The sequence below is a fragment of the Scyliorhinus torazame genome, chromosome 14, assembly GCF_047496885.1.
Source record: "Scyliorhinus torazame isolate Kashiwa2021f chromosome 14, sScyTor2.1, whole genome shotgun sequence".
NCBI classification, from domain to species: domain Eukaryota; kingdom Metazoa; phylum Chordata; class Chondrichthyes; order Carcharhiniformes; family Scyliorhinidae; genus Scyliorhinus; species Scyliorhinus torazame.
The window spans coordinates 203,750,246-203,767,347 of NC_092720.1; the positions used below are offsets into that span (position 1 = coordinate 203,750,246).

A 17,102-nucleotide genomic window follows, 5' to 3' on the forward strand; every position below is an offset into this window, starting at 1 on the left:
TTTTGGCTGTGTCATTTGGTGGGGGAGTGAGGGGGTGCATGGGAGTGTGGAAGGAGGGGGGGTGGGGGTCAGTGGTGTGAGGGGACGCTGAGTGTAGGTTAGATACTGGAGCACAGGTTAGGGAGGTGGGGTGGGAGTAATTGTGAAAACAACATGGTCCAAATCATCCCCTAAGGAAGTAATGTCGCTTGTATCCCAGAGTGGCAATGGCTGATCAGGACGTTGATTTGTCCTCTGAACCGCCGATGTTGATAACCCCCCCCCCCCCCCCCGCACTGGAAGAATCTCTAGATTCCTAGGCACACCAGCCAGGTTCTAACACCTGAAGAAACGTTTGGGGGGCTTTTTTTCTGGCTTCCTAGATAGTGTTCGGAGATAAGGGATGAGTACCGCCACATGGTCACCCAGAACATGTTGCCCACTGCCAGCTAGTCGCAATACCAAGTGCTGGAGTCAGTCCACAGCACCCATTACATTCCCAAAATATAGAGGGCGGCAAAACCGAAAATGGCACAGAAAGCAGTTCACTCTGAAAGCAAAAAGACAGCAGGAAAACCTCATTTAGGTTGACCCAACTATATATATAGATTCCTTAACAAATTGTGCAAATGGGGACTTATGTAGAATTTATTGGAGGGCAGGTAGACAAGGGTCTCCTGATAAACTTTAACCCCTCAGCTACATCAATTTGTCAGGGATGGAGTATGAAGCAGCTTTCAGGGGAGGGGAGGAGGTGAGAAGGGTTTTCAGACCCTCTCGTTTCAAAACCTCATTAAGCTGGCGTGGCATCAGTGTGATAGGTGAGGAGGGGGGGGGGGGGGGGGGTTACGAGAATAGGTCCGGAAGCCTCGGCCACGACGGAGGAACACATTGCACTGGGTTGCGGAAGCAGAGATGTTGTAGATTGTTGGTAGATTTGATTCTCGATGCTTTGAAATGTTCCTCATACTCTGGAATCATCCAAGCACAAATCCTGTGGGGAGCTCACTTCTTCACTCTGATTGGAGGCACTTGAAATCTAACTGTCGAATCAGACCATATCCATCCTCTTTTTTTCACCACTTTTATATTTGAAAGAAATTACCACCCCTTCCCCCCCCCCCTCCTTTTTGTTTAATGAGAAGTGCTAATCACTATCACTGCGACAGAAAACCTGACTTATTCCACATTCCCACATGCCACAAATTAGGTCTTTTATTTTCCTCCCCCTTGATCTCTCCCCATGCATTACTCCACCGCTCTAGGCTCAGGATGTATGTAACCCATGTGTAAAACCCTGGGATACTGTCCATCCTACAGTGGAACAGTTTTGGCAGCTGGTTGGCAGCAAAGCCGGAGGGGGGGGGGGGGGGCTGCCCAAAGCAGTGCAGTGCCCTGGACTTGAAGGAAGGGAAGTCTTCTTGGACTGAATGATGCAATTGGCTGCCACAGATATCCTCACTGAGATTGTTGCTTCCCAATTCTTTAAGGCCCCACAGCTTCCTCCACACCCTCCCCGTTATAAATTGGCTCCCCCTCAACCGTATCGAGGACTTGGCTTGGCTGCTCCAGGGTACAGAGGGGTTCGCCCTCCTTGGCGACGGATGCTGTGGCTTTGATGCGGATTTCTTCCCTTTTTATACATGTTTTGTTTTGTTTAGGAGAGGCAGCTCTCAACGATGGGGGCCACCAACTCCCGGCTGATGAGCACCCTGACTCACATGAAAGACCGGTGCAGCGAGAGCCAGCTGAATGGCGTGATGTCGTCGCACCCTCCGCCGCGCCTGCAGATCACGGAGAATGGCGAATTCCGTAACGCCAGCGGCCACTGACGCGAGGGGCGAGGAGGAGGGATTGTTTGGGGGGGGGGGGGGTGCGGAGGGGTTGGGTGGGCAATACGATGGAAGCATGGTTGGGTTTAAATGGTCTCCCGCCACCCCTTCAATTCACCTCTCCTTCCAGCCCTCCCCAATTCTTCCCCCCTCAAGCGCAGACCTAATGGTGGGATGGAACTAGCTGGGCAGTGGGATGAAAACCAATTCCAGCTATTAACAATTGTTTTCTACCCTCTCGTCATTCATGCACGAACGCTCAATTCTCGTGGCTGCAGATAATGCCAGATCTTGATGCACTCGAAAGTGGTATATTTTTCATTGCACTTTTCTACTTGTGGTGCCATATTTAAATGGCCTATTGTATGAGAAAGAAGAGGAAAGAAAAAAAGTTTGAGATATGAATATACATAATATATATATGAATAAATATAACAAAAAATGTACAGTACACAAACATCTCTCTGGTTACGTGGAGAGTGGGTTCAACTGAAATCATTTGTGGGGGGCTGCTGTTAATCTCATTACTGGCAAATACATGCATTTGGTGTTATCTGGGATAGCGAGCGATCGCTGTAGTTCTTGGAAGTGCGGCAAAGACGTGCCCCCCCCCCCCCCCTCACATCCCCTTACCCCCCTTGGGACAATTGCTCCAGCAGCAGCCGGCCTCTCGAAGAGCCTGCCCAGTGAAATTCGCATATAATCTCAAATACCTGTCAGAAAGGAATACATCATACCTCATTCACCGGTGGATTGATCGCTAACCAATGGACAATGAAGTGCGGCTTGTTGAGAGATAACTGTTGGTGAAGACATCGTTTGGTTTGGGGGGGGGGGGGGGGGGGAGGGGCAGAGATTTCCCCTGTCCTCCTTTGAAAAAGTGCTGATGGATGGCTGAATGAGCAAGCGGAACTTAGGTTGAACACATCTGAAAGGCAGTAGTACCTCCGACAGTGCTCTCATACTGCACTGGGAGCAACAGATTGGGTTACATGTGCTCAAATCTCTTGGATTGAAACCTGAATTCGCATCCTTCGGAATCAGAGACAAGCAAGCACGGCTGGCAACATGTTTTAGACAACATCTCCAGTAATATAATTGATGGAGGAGTCTTGGCCAACAACCTTGTTCAAAGATAAATTTGTTTCCCACAGGATAATTTCATTGTGATTCTAGCTCTTGTTTGGTTTGTTTGCCCGATCAGTTTTCCTCACGCCATGAGTAGGTTCACGGATTTTGCATTTTGAGATGTACTTGGAAGTCCAGCTCCTGATGGTGTCAAACTGGAAGTCCAACTTCTGCTGGTCACTTCAACTGGAATTTCAACTTTCACTGTGAGCCTATTCCTGCTGCTCCCCAACACGGAAATCCCGACTCCTGCTGGTTTTCGCAAACTAGAAACCTAACTCCTGCTGGTCTCAAACCCAGAAATCCCAACTCCTGCTGGTTTCCTCAAACTAGATATTTAACTCCTGCTGGTCTCAAATTGGAAACACAATGCTTGCTGATCACTCAAACCAGAATCGTAACCAAACGCCCCCGAGGATGCTCGCCTCAAACTGGAAGCTTTCGCCTTCTGCTCTCAAAATTGATTTCCTAACTGCATAAAGGATCTCCGAACCAGAGCTCCGATTACTGTTGGCTTTCAAGCTTTGACGCCTGCTTGTATCTGGGATCCAAGCCCCCATATCTGTCAGCACCCAGTACCCGTAGGTCCTAAACCTGTTGGTTTCCTGGACCAGAAGCCCAGATTACTGCTGTTACCTTGGACCCAAAACACCAACTCCTGCTGGTCAGAACATGAAGCCTCGATTTTTGCTGCTCACTTGGACCCATAGCCTGACACCTTTATCTCCTGGCTGCGAAGCCAACATTCCTACTGATCTGCTATCGGAGCTGAATGGATGGTAAATTCTACCAGGTACCTTCCATGCACATAATATGTCAAGCTCCTAAGTGAGCTTTCAGAGTCTGTGGAAATTGTTGAATTAGATTTACTGGGTTTATGCAAAACCAAATCATGATTTTGGTGTTTTGCAGAATCTCTATATGTTTTCCAATGATGTGAATAATCAGAGGATAAGAATAGTACAGTAAATTTGGGGCCATGGAGGGAAACAGTGCTGATAACCATGGGGTGGAGCAGATAATCAGGGTTGGGGATGATCATCAGTTTGCTTCTTTGTCTTGTAATGAAGAAAGAGAGATTTATATATGACACCTCTCATGACCTCTGAGCATCCCAAAGTGCTTAATGATGCAGAGTACTTTCCGCAGTATGGTCACTATTATTATGTGGGTAATGCGGCAGCAAATTTGCACACAGGAAGTTCCCACAGGCAGCAGTGCGATAATGGCGAGCTAATCCATTCATTGATGTTTTTGAGAGATAACTATCAGGGACAATTGCGCTATTTACGTAGTGCCACAGGCTTGTTTGCGTCTATCTGAGAGGGAGGACACAGCCCTTGGTTTAACATCTCATCTGAAGAATGGCATCTCTGACTGGATAGCACTCCCTCAACCCCGGCACTGAAATGTCAGCCTTTGATTTTGTGCTCAAGTCCCCGAAGGGGAATTTGTACACTTCTGAGAGTACAGCATTGAACGTGCAGTGTTTTCAGCTCTTCAATAACTTGCCATCAGCAAACTGCCCTGCCTATTTGGTCAAATGAAACAGTGTCACTGACTGGTCATGCAACATAATTTACAAGCCCTTTTTTATTTTGTACATTGACCACGCGGGCCCTCGTCCCATGGCGGATAATGAGGTGCTCAATCATCTGTTTTATCTTTTTTGTTTTGTCTTCCGACTCATTCGCAGTGTGCTGTTTTCACTTTCTCTGGTAGCATTGATTCATTGCCACAAGGGTTTGTGCGCTTCCCGCAGCCTTACCCAAGTGGCCAATCCTCATGTTTGTTGAGCCTTTGACAATCGAGTGTCAGCAGACTAATTGACCACAGTAGGTCCCAACCTGACTGTCCTCACACAGTAGTCACACTATATGCACAGGAAAGTGAGAGGGGCCAGCCCGTGTTTTCAATTTGTGGCCCCTTCCTTCAGCCAATGCCCTGAGCCTAACTAACTGTCTGACTGCTGCCGCAACTGAGTCAACAGTGCATGCCCAAAGCCTGTCCACTATCTACAAGGCACCAATCAGGAAGGTGATGGAATACTCCCCACTTGCTTGGATGTGTGCAGCTCCAACAACACTCAAACGGCTCGACAACACCCAGGACAAAGCAGCCCCTCTTGATTGGCACCCCATCCATCACCTTAAAGATTCACTCCCCCCACCAAAGCACAGTAGCAGTCGTGTGTACCATCTGCAAGATGTCCTGCAGGAACCAAGGCTTCTTAGACAACACATTCCAATCCCACGACCGCTCCCACCTTGAAGGACAAGGGCAGTAGATACTTGGGAGGTTCCCCTCCATGTCACTCACATTCCTGACTTGGAAATACACCATCGTTCCTTCACTGTCACTGGGTCAAAATGATGGAACACCCTCCCTAACAGCACAGTGGGTGAACCTACAGCACAAGGACTTCAGAAGTTCAAGACAGCAGCTCACCACCACCTTCTCAAGGGCAATAAATGCTGAGCCCAGCCAGCGCCGCACACATCCCTGAGAAAGAATAAATCTAAACACCCCATCTTGGGCTGGATGATTGTTTATTGACCCAATAATGATGCTGAGCGTTCCAGGGGAGCTCCTCTTTTCATATATGCACGTGATAGAACAGTGAGGGTTTCATTCCGTAGCAAAGAAAGTGGCCTCTCCCCAACAGAGTGGGTGTGCTGGGTCTTTCACAGGTTAGTGCATTGGCTCAGGGTTCTCACAAAGTCTCATGTTCTTAATCACAAACAAACATCAAACATACCACCACATGCCAATAATTTTGCTGAATGATTAAAGAGATGAATAGACCACTGAGCCCCTGAAGCCTTCTCCACCATTCAGCGAGACCACGGCTGATCGGGTCCATTTACCCATCTTGGTTCCATATACTATTATGTCTTTACCATACTAAAATCTATCATTTCAATGTTGAAATTTACAATCTGCCTTTTGGGAGAGGGTTCCAAATTTCCGCCAACCTTTTTTTGTGAATAAGTGCTTCCTGACATCACCTCCAAATGGCCTAGCTCCAATTTTAATGTTACTTCTCCCTTACTCTGGACCTCTGCACTACTTGTTCTCTAATCTGCCCGACCTACTGCACATGGGTAAGCACACATCTGCAGGCAAAGGCATCAACGACAGCCCTTACAAGACCTTCAAACCCAAGACATTTATACAGCACAATTAAGTATCATTATCATTGCAAATAATTCTCAACTGCCTTGGTTTCCAGAGCTGGATTTCCAAGCCCCGTGTAGAGCAGGGTGTACATATGCTAAATCACCACAGTTTGAACACCAGTGACCATGGAGACGATTATGCTTTATTCCCAGCGTAAATTGCATTGTTACACACAAACCTGTAGTTAACTAACCTACTGATTATAACATAACTCTCTATAACTTTTAAGGAAAAATGTGTTGGAGATGGGAGTTTTTTTTTTAGTTAACTTTAATGCACATATTAAAACGTTCAGCTTCATATTTCAATACATTATGTGGCAAAACACCCTGGATTTATTAAGAATGGCACAGCGCCTTTCTGAACCTGAGGTCCATTGTTCCCTTTAACATTTAGCTGCTATGAATAGCCTGTTTGTTCTCCCATGCACATCCACCACCGAGCCCACACATTGATCATTATGGAGCTAGGCCTACATGGTAACTGGTGAGTTGCTACACATCAGCCCAAACATGCAGCCTAGTGGAAAAATTCCTCAGGGCATCCCAATGTGCTTTACAGTCAAGGAAGCACTTTTGAAATAGCACTTCAAGGTACAAGTTACTGCTCAATGCAGCTAGCCTCACAACAGCACTGGGTGCATCAGCCTACATTTTCTGCTCAAATCTCTGGAGTGGATCATGAACCTTCCAAGACTACAATTCCAGAGTTGGCACTTTAAGAGGAAGATCATTTGAAATTACTGCACCAAGTCTTTACTTGGTGTTGCAACCTAATGGATTTGTGTAATGAACTAGAAAACCACCAAGAAGGTGATCTTTCCAGTAGCTGGGGGAGGGGAGAGTGCAGAGATGGACCAGCTTAGGAGGCATAACAATACTGCCCAAACAGAATCACCGCATAGTTCTTGTGGAGTCAAAGTTCCATCTTCACATTGAGGTTACCCTCCATCGTGTTGTGGGACACTACCACCATGCTAAATGGGATAGACTTCGAACAGATCTAGCAGCTCAAGACTGGGCATCCATGTGGTGCTGTGGGCTATCAGCAGCAGCATTGTGCTCAAACACAATCTGTAGTTTCATGGCCCAGCATATCTCCCACTCTACCATTACCACCAAGCCAAGGGAATCAATGCAGATTCAGTGAATAGTGCAGGAGGACATGCCAGGAGCAACACCAGGCAGACCTAAAGATGAGGGGCTGGATTCTCCAATTCTGCAGCTATGTCTGCCACATGCCAATAATTTTGATGAATGATTAAAGAGACGAATAGACCACTGAGCCCCTAAAGCCTTCTCCACCATTCAAATGGACCAGAATGTCGGCATCGCCCCGTTCCGATGCTCCACCCGTGGGGGGCTAGCAGCCACGCAGGGTAAAGTGGCAGACACGGCCTGCCAAATACTGCTCCCTATAACCCCCCTTGCCACCCCTGGACCATCCCCCCATCCCTCGCCGAAGCCCCCCGTACCAGCGGAACTGCTCCCCCCCCTGCCCTCCCCGACTGTGGCCGTGTTGGACACTGTCTGCAGCCATCACGCGAGCTCCCCCAAAGTTGAGAGGACACGTATCCCATGCCGCCAGGAAGTCAGCCCTTCTGGGGGGGAAGGGGGGGGGGGCAACAGGTGACATCCTGAGGCCGTCCATGCGGCATACTCCTTGAATATGCTGTTTTTGAGGGGGGAGCATCCAGAAAATGGCGCCACTCCCGATTTTGGCATAAAAAGGAATTCTCAGGCCGAACGTGATTTTGGCAATCTGAGAATCCAGTTCAAGGTGACAACCTGGTGAAGCTACAACTACAGGACTACTTGCGTGCCAAACAACATAAGCAGCAAGTCAAAAAGAGAGCTAAGTAATTCCACAACCAACAGATCAGACCTAAACTCTGCAGGCCTGCCACATCCAACCTGACAATTAAACAACTCACTGGAGGTTAAAGCTCCACAAATAACCCCATCTTCAATGATGGAGGAACCCAGCACATCAGTACAAAAGCATTTGCAACAATCTTCATCCAGAAGTGCCGAGTGGATGATCCATTTCGCTTCCGCCCTCACCATCACAGATGCCAGTCTTCAGCCAATTGATTCACTCTATGTGACATCAGGAAACAGCTGAAGGCACTGGATACTGAAAAGGCTATGGAGCCTGACAATATTCTCGTAAATTAATTGTAAAAAAGGGAAGGCCACAGGATCAAATCCTGACGAACAACAACTTTTATCGAGAAAGCATCTTTACTTTGTTTAGCCTTTCCCGGGATGTGGGCATCGCTGGCAAAGTGTGCATTTATTGTCCATTGCTAATTACCCTTGAGAAGGGGGTTTGGTAAAATCCTTCAAAGCACTTCACAGCAATGTAATGGATGAAAAAACAAAACGAAGGAGATATGACCGGTGACCGAAAACCCAGGCAATAGAGATAGGTTATGAGGAGAGAGTTAAAGGAGGGATGAAAGGTAGTGAGGCAATGAGGTTTAAGGACAGAATTCCCAGAGCTGAAGGCCAACCATGAGAGTCAAAGAAAGTTGGAGGGTGAACACAAGAAGCTAGAATTGGGAGAGGTCCGGCTGGAGGAGATTACGGGGATGAGGAAGCGTGAGCCACTGAGTGGGACCAGCAGCCTGTGGAGGTCAGTGAGCACAAGAGGTTGATGGACGAAAGGGATTTGGTGTGTCAGGGTGGCAGAGTTGTGGATGAGCTTAAGTTTACATGTAAGCAGAGGGGAAACTTAACTTGGAGTAGGTTACTGGGAAATATCATGTGTTACCGGGAAAGGAGGGAGCATCATGACATTCTCATCCCATTTCACCACCTCATCTCACCTTGTTATGCCGATTTTATCAGGGAATGCAGAAGAAAGAAAGGACTCACATTTCTATAGCACCTGTCAAATGTCAAGATGTCCAAAATCACTGTAAAGCTGATCAAATATTTCTGACATGTGATCTCTGTTGAAATGTGGCAGCTAATCGGTGTTCTGAAAGATCCAACAATGAGCAATGTGATAAATGATCCTGTTGTAGGAACATAAAAAATTGCCTCTGGAGTAGGCCTATCAGTCCCTCAGTCTGTTCCGCAATTCAATAAGATCACGGCAGGTCCTCTACCTCAATTCCACTTTCCTGTTTGATCACCATATCCCTTAATTCCCTCAGTGTCAAAAAACCTATCGATCTCGACCTTGATTACAGTCAATGACTGAACATCCGCAACTCGCTGGGGTAGAGCATTCCGAAGATTCACAACCCTCTGAGTGAATAAATCTCACCTCGGTCCTAAATGTCCGACACCTTTATCTTCAGACTACGATCCATAGTTCCAGACTCTCCAGCTGGGATTTAGAAAGCAGCCTCTCAGAATCTGCTCTGTCAACTGTATAAGAATTTTCTACATTTCAATTAAATCACCTCTCATAACTCCAAACTCCAAACAATATAGGTCCACCCCTCATCGGACAACACGCTTACCCAAAAATCAATCGAGCGAACCTGTGTTGCACCCCTTCTCAGGCAAGAAGACCAAAGCTGTGTACAGTAAGGCTGCCGGCTGACCTAGCAGAACCTTAGGACAACCTGGTAAAATATTGTCAGGAGGTTACCAGCCAGAGGACACAGATTTAAGGTAAATAGCCAAAGAGCTAGAGGGGAGTTGAGGACATTTTGTTTTTAATCACAGTGACTTGTTCGGATCTGGAATACCCTGCCTCAGAGGATGATGAAAACAAATTTAATAGTACCTTCCAAACACTATCAACTATATTCTTGAAGAATGTCAATTTGCAGGGGTGTGAATAAAGGGCAAGGGATGATGGCTGAATAATCTTGTATTATTTAATGATTGTGAACAGTTTTTCTCCTGTCAAGCAGATTGGCGTGACTGTACAGTAGGTATGGGCTTGTGGAGAAACATAGTGCGCATCACAGAATCACTGGACTGGTAGCTTTAATGCAAGCAATGTGCAGGCAAAAGATTTTTTTTGCAAGCTCATGGGCATGTGATCCCTTGAAATGCTGTAATAAACCCCATTAAATTCCCAGAATCCCATAAATTGGAATCAGAATGAGACTTACTCGGTTGTTATAATATCACTGATCCTAATGATAACTCCCCACTCCCATTAAAGATAAGTGGCATTAATGCTTTTGCGTAAGTATCCAAAAATGAAATAAGTTTGAGTACTAATAGTGCAGCACAATTTCTTTGGTATAAAGAAAAAACTTTGCAACATAAGAACAGGAGCCCAGTCATGCCTGCTCCACCATTCATAATAATCACGGCAGATCCATATCTTACATTCCCCCTTACCCTCTTTGAAACATAGAAAATTTATGGCACGTAAGTAGGTCATTCAGCCTATTGCGTAGGTGCCGACTTTAGATATTCGGCCTAATCTCACTTTCCAGGTCTTGATCTCTCTGTAGGTTATGATGCTTCAAGTGCATATTCATGTACCTTCTAAATGCGATGATGGGTTCTGCCTCTACCACTTCTTCAACTCCCCTTGTTACGAAACCCTGGGCTAGTGTGCGCTAGATTCCAGTCCCACAGGATCCAAGGTCCCACCTCAAGTGAATTAATCAATATTCTGTAGAATAATCCCCAGAATCTTTGGCTCTTGGCTGCCCAATAATTTACAGTCACCGGGTTTGTAAGTTGAAACACAGGACGCAATTCTCTGGTCGCGTTGCGGCCCAAGTCCCGCGAGACATCCGAGTCAGAAACTCTGCCCAAAAGGGGGCGGAACCATATGACACTCGCAAACATAGGTCTTAAACCTACCTCTGACCTACCTGCCTGAATCCACCGGCGCCACTCAATTCTCTGTCCTCCCCAGGGAGGCTACATTCTGATGCCATTCAGCACTGGTCTACCGGGTCATCTGAGATCCCTGGATGGTCAGGATAAGTGCAGGGTGTCTCCCTGGCCCTCCCCCTGGATCGTGTGCACCGTGGCACTGCCCAGCTGGCAACTTGGCAATGCCACCCTGGTACCGCAAAATTGCCTGAATGACACTGCAAAGCTGGCTGGAGCACTGCCAGGGTGGCAATGCAAGGATGCCTGAGTACCAGTATGGCTCTCCAAGGGTCAGGAGCCGAGGGGGGGGGAGGCAATGCCCATGAAAGGAGGGTGGAGGAGGGGTTTGAAGGGTGGGAGTGTGCAGGGCAGGTAAGAAGGGTCCTCCGGGAGGTTGGAGGGGTGACAGATTGGGGTCCTGGAAGGGAGAGGGTGCTTTAAGGGGGCTTGGGATGGCCTCGAGGGGGCCCCCAGAGACCCCACTTGGAGGGTTGGGTTAGTGCCCATGTGTGATAATTTCCATGGATGGGGAGTGTGGGAGACCCACAAGCTCACTTAGAGATCGGGGCACCCTTTCAAAATGGCGGCCCGATCTCTGAGTTCAGCTCCTCAGTGCTAACTCCCCAGGCCCACAAAAATGACTAAGTGTCATTGTATAATGGTGGGGCACTCACAGGCAGAGCCGGCGGGAATCTCCCTGACAAACCCACCACAAATGAACTCAGAAATGTTCCTGAAGAACCACACCCTCAATTACTTTTTATTTATAACATAAATAAAGATGAAATACGCAGAAATGACAACGAACGTACTACCTCCTTTTACTGCCCACCCTCGATCCACACACAAATGTGACAGACAAATGCAGAGGGATGGAAAGTGGTAAAATAAGAAGGATTAGGTAAAAGAAAGATAAAAGTCGATGTTGAACTCTTGGCAGCAGTTTGTCCCCCCAGCACACTGATTGATCAAAGCCACCTGTGTACAGTTGGCAATGGTTTTGCAGAAACATCCATTCAGTACTTATCGACAATATGAAATGAAATGAATGAAAATCGCTTATTGTCACAAGTAGTCTTCAAATGAAGTTACTGTGAAAAGCCCCTAGTCGCCACATTCCGGCACCTGTTCGGGGAGGCTGGTACGGGAATTGAACCGTGTTGCTGGCTTGCCTTGGTCTGCTTTCAAAGCCAGCGATTTAGCCTTGTGCTAAACCAGGATTTCTTCTTGCGACACTTTAACCTTTATTAAACTGAGCCTTCAACTCAAAAGGCCCACCTTTGAGTTTACCTCTTTCTTTAATCTCTTTGTCTCTCATCAAACCCAACATCCAGCCCGAGTTTTAATCTCAATTCTTTGCAGTTTCAATAAAATGGAAGAGAGAGATAAAAGTTCTCACACTGGATTTCTAGAGAGATTTCATCATATCAGAGAGATAAAATCAGAGATGCTTCCTCCAGCTTCTGGGAGTGAAAATCATTACAGAGAAATCAGAACCAATCACCACTGTTACCAGCAAAGCCCAGCATTTCGAACCAGCTCATTGGCCTCCAGCTAAGGCAAGCAAACTGAGTCATCACTGATCTCTCCAGTTTGAATGAAAAGCAAAGGCCCATCACTAATGGATCAAATTTGTAATAGCAAAACATAAAACAAAGGCAAAAATAAGGGAATATACACGGTTTAAACAGGAGGAACAAGCAACCTCTACTCCTGCTGCCAATTGCTTTAAAGCCATGCTTCCTGGTTCTTGACCTCTTTGCTAATGGAAATAGGCGGCACGATCCAATGACCATGCAGCACCAGAAAAGCAGTTTGCCTCAGTGCAGCATGGCCGTTGAGAGCCAGGAGACCCTACTCCTGAGATCTACCCGGCTCACCATGCCTTGCGAGATCCAACCCAATCTCGCAAGACATTGCGATGTAAATCCCGCCCACGATGGGCAGGATCACTTTTCGGCAAATCTGCATATTAGAGCGAAGCAGTAAGCCTCACTCTAATTTGAAGATACCCGAGGCTTTGAAATTCATCCTCTTTGCCTCAGAGACCTCGGGCGAGTAATGTTCAGCACTGGTCACCACAAACGGGAACTAGATGCAACGGCATTCATGGGGGTCTTCCAGGGGATCAGATACCCCAGCTGCATGCCCTTTGGGCAGGGTGGTGCTTCCTGGGCACCTTGGCAGTGCCACCTGGGTGACAGATGGCATGGGCACTGCCAGGTTGGCACTGTCAAGCTGGCATTTTTTGTATGCGCCCAATTAGGCTGGGGTGCCCAGTGAGGGTGTTGGGGGGGGGGGGGAGACCCTCCCATAGTGCATTTTGGCTCGGGGGGAATTCAGAGATCGCTTCAGGGGTCTCGGAAATGAGGACGCCATTTAAAAATGGCATCCCGATCTCTCGCTACACTGGGGAGTTCCGGCGAGCGGAGCTCTTCACTGTACAAAACAGAGTAAGTATGGCCTCGGCCGCACATTCCCCATTCAGGCCCCTTATACAATGTGAGTCGCATTGAATAGTCATGTGTTTCTCAGCACTGCAAGCGCTGGGAAACACGCGGCGAAACACACTTGCTAGGGGACTTTGTTCCCTTTTGGGAAAACCGCGCCTTGGGTCTTCTATCCACTCTATATAGGCCTCTCATAATTTGCCAAACCTCACTTAAGTCTCCCCTCAACCCCCTCTGTGACATAAATATTATAATACCCCTGGCTAGCAAATCTATCACTCCCACTTTTGAAATTTTCAATTGGTAACCCAGCCTCAACAGGTTTTGGGGGGAAAGAGTTCTAGATTTCCACTATCCTTTGTGTGAAGAAGTGCTTCCTGACATCACCCTGATTTTAAAGTTTCTTCTGAACTCACCCATCAGAGGAAATCATTTATATCTACCCTATCAACTCATTTGATTTTCTTAACTATCTCAGTGAGGTCCATCTTTACTTTTCTATACTAATGAGGATACAATCCTAGTTGCTGCAACAAGTCCACACAATTTAACCTTCCAAGATCAGTATTACTTTGGTGAATTTATCATGCTCTGCACTGAAGTCAGTCGAGAACAATGTCAGGTGTAAAACTAAAATTGCATCTAACCCCATTGGATTCCAGGTGGCTTAGGTTAACATTGTCTCCATCTCAATAGCCATTCTTGACAAGAGATAAGAAATATCATCATAGAATTTACAGTGCAGAAGGAGGCCATTTTGCCCATCGAGTCTGCACTGGCCCTTGGAAAAAGCACCCTGCTTAAGCCCACACCTCCACCCTATCCCCATAACCCAACCTAACCTTTTTGGACACGAAGGACAATTTAGCACAGCCAATCCACCTAACCTGCACATCTTTGGACTGTGGGAGGAAACCGGAGCACCCGGAGGAAACCCACGCAGACACGGGGAGAATGTGCAGACTCCACACAGACAGTCACCCAAGCCGGAATCAAACCCAGGCCCCTGGCGCTGTGAAGCAGCAGTGCTAACCACTGTGCTAGCATGCTAGTGAAGGGATTAATCTACTAAGCAGATAAATTGTGTTGTAAATGTACTGGGAACCATTAATACTTCAGCCATACAGCATGACTGGATTGGTGTCTATCTCTTACATAGACCACCTGTAAAGGGGGTTTGTTTTATACCATTGACTCAATTTAATAAAGGTATTAACCAGATGTTTTCTGGTGTTTGAATTGCTATTAGAAGTAAAGGAAATATGACAATATCCTGAAATTCCTCCACATCAAGACGATAAAGGTGGCAATATTTATGAACTCCATAGCCTGACTGCTATTTCCCTGGGTTAAGGTTCATCAGTGGGGTACTGGTGAGATTCTCATTGCCCAAGTGGAGTCGGCAGGCACTGCGAAGCTTCTGCCAAAGAGGCAGGAAGGGGTTAAATGGATGGAAGTGCCTTAAAGGCTGACAGAGCGACCGCTCAGTTGAGATACAAACTCCTTACGTTCCAGCTATGTCCATTTATACTCTTGGAGGTTGAGCCAATCACCATTGCCTTTCTTTAATAAGGCAATTAACTTAACAATTAAATTGCCAAAGCATGCACTTGCTGATACATTGACATGGGAGTATTGATTAACTGTTTCCGGCGTATTTACAACACTATTCCTAAACATTGCAGATTCATCTCTGCAGTCTTCTCTAAGGGATGGGTTAATTCTGTCCACTGTGAGGATGCTTGGCAGCCTTCCAGGGCCAGGATGTTGACTAGGACATAAAGCGCCAGGCGTTCAAACTCAGGCGTTCTCATGCATCTTGCTGACTTTCCCAACTGCTTATCTAATCTATCAGACTTATTTACTTCACTCTGTGAATATCAGGCCTTTTTGTTCGTTCGTTGGACTTCACCTCAGACCTGAGTCACGACAGGTGCCAGGAGCCAAATCTCGAAGCTGCCATCGACACTGGGGTCCCCTACTAGCTGATTGACGAGAGATTCTTGTGTTGTATTCTTATCTTATATTTTTTCTTATATCATATTATTCTTATCAATAAAGTAGAGTAGACAAACTTCTGTCATTGTTCTCAAGTACATTGTGTCCGAATCACAAAGAACCCTTGGAGTAATCCAAGACATATTTGCCGCAGTCGGCAGGATTCGGTAGCAATGTTTAAGAGAAAGGGACAGACACTTAAGGAATTTAGACCTGAGACCTACAGTGTTCCAGGATGGAAGGCAGCGGGCGGACTGGGGTTCTGGCTCAATAGCTAATTTATTGAAGCAAGTCGGCGAACCACGTGAGGGAAGCGCTGTCCTTGTAGGTAGAACAACAAAAGCTAACGTTAGCAGAGGTCGTGAAGGCAGCTCAGGAAAGAGTGGATCGGCAGTAGCGAAGTGATAAACTTGCAGATCTGTGACCATGACTCCCTAACTCTCTTTACGACGTGATCGGCGGGCCGGGTGGTTAGAAATATTATTTAGGAGTAGAAATTAGCGGAAAACCCTTGAGAGATATTAAAAGTGTCTTGTAATTGAAAATATTGCGCAAACAGATGTTGACAAGAGAAATACAAGATTGTATTGTCTGGTCAAGGTGTATTTGGCAGTGATTCAATTTGGATTCCTCAAAACACGTTACAAGTGAAATGTTGAGATTTCTTTAAGGGAAGATTAAATTGGAGCACAGAAGTTAAAAGAAGAGTAGACAAACTTCTGTTGTTCTCTTAATTACATTGTGTCCGAATCACAAAGAACCCTTGGAGTAATCCAAGACATATTCCGTATTGCTTCACTATATATCCAATATATTTCCTATCTCTTATCACATATGGTTATGGTTATTGAGGTAAGGGTAAGTGTTAGCCTAGGCCGCAGAGCTGAAATCCCACAGGATTGGATGGAATGATAGTTTTGCATCTGACTTGATATTGTTCAAATGTCAAATTTGATCATTTTGTCTATCCCTTGGAACAAAGGCCTTGGGGATGAAGATCGGTATGGATCTGAACAGGAAGAAAAACCATGGCAGCATGTTCATCTTGATCGGCTGCACCCTCCCCGCCAGGGAAAGCGAGACTGCATCCCATCTCTGATGTCCTTTTTAACTTCTTCCGCCCGACTGGTCAGATTCCACTTGTCCAGTCATGGGCTATCTGGGTCCCCAGGTAGTGGAATTTACTTTTGGTTTGTTTGAATGGTAGACCCCCCCAGCTCTGCCCCTCCCCCGTTCGTGTTCACTGGGAATGCCTCGCACTTGCCCAGGTTGGGTCTGTAGCCCGAGAAGGCCCCAAACTCTTCCAGGAGCTTCATGATTACTTTCAGCCCGTTCTGTGGGTCCGAGATGTAGAGGAGCAGGTCACCACATAGAGTGAGACTGTGCTAACTGCCTTCTCTTCGGATGCCTTTCTAGTCTTTCATGTCTTGCAGGGCGATCACCAGGGTTTTGATTGCCAGGGCGAACAAGAGTGGGGACAGTGGGCATCCCTACCTTGTGCCTCTGTGCAGCTGGAAGTATTCAGAGCTGGTGGTGTTGGCCGAATGCTCGTCTTGGGGGCGTTGTACAGGAGTTTCACCTACAAGGTGAACCCTGTTCTTTGCCCAAACCGCTCCAATACCTCTATGGGGTACTTCCATTCAACTCCGTCAAAGGCCTTTTCTGCATCCAGGAAAATGGATCACCTCTGGTATTCTCTCCTTGGATGGTCATTATTACATTCAGCAGCGACT

The 17,102-nt window shown here is 46.8% G+C and overlaps 1 protein-coding gene across 5 annotated transcripts in view; it reads left to right on the forward strand.

Moving 5' to 3' along the window:
* LOC140390360 (ras/Rap GTPase-activating protein SynGAP-like) overlaps positions 1–17,102 on the forward strand; it is a 1,167,003-nt gene that overhangs the window by 1,006,503 nt on the left and 143,398 nt on the right. For 2 of the 5 annotated variants that reach the window (XM_072475451.1, XM_072475453.1), the window contains exon 19: positions 1,641–1,838. The exons of 2 other annotated variants lie outside the window; for them this stretch is intronic. In XM_072475451.1, coding sequence (XP_072331552.1) covers positions 1,641–1,811 — 171 coding nt within the window. In that variant the 3' untranslated portion in view covers positions 1,812–1,838. Of the gene's footprint in view, positions 1–1,640; positions 1,839–17,102 lie in introns of those variants that run through there. One more of the 5 variants, XM_072475458.1, reaches the window with a different exon arrangement.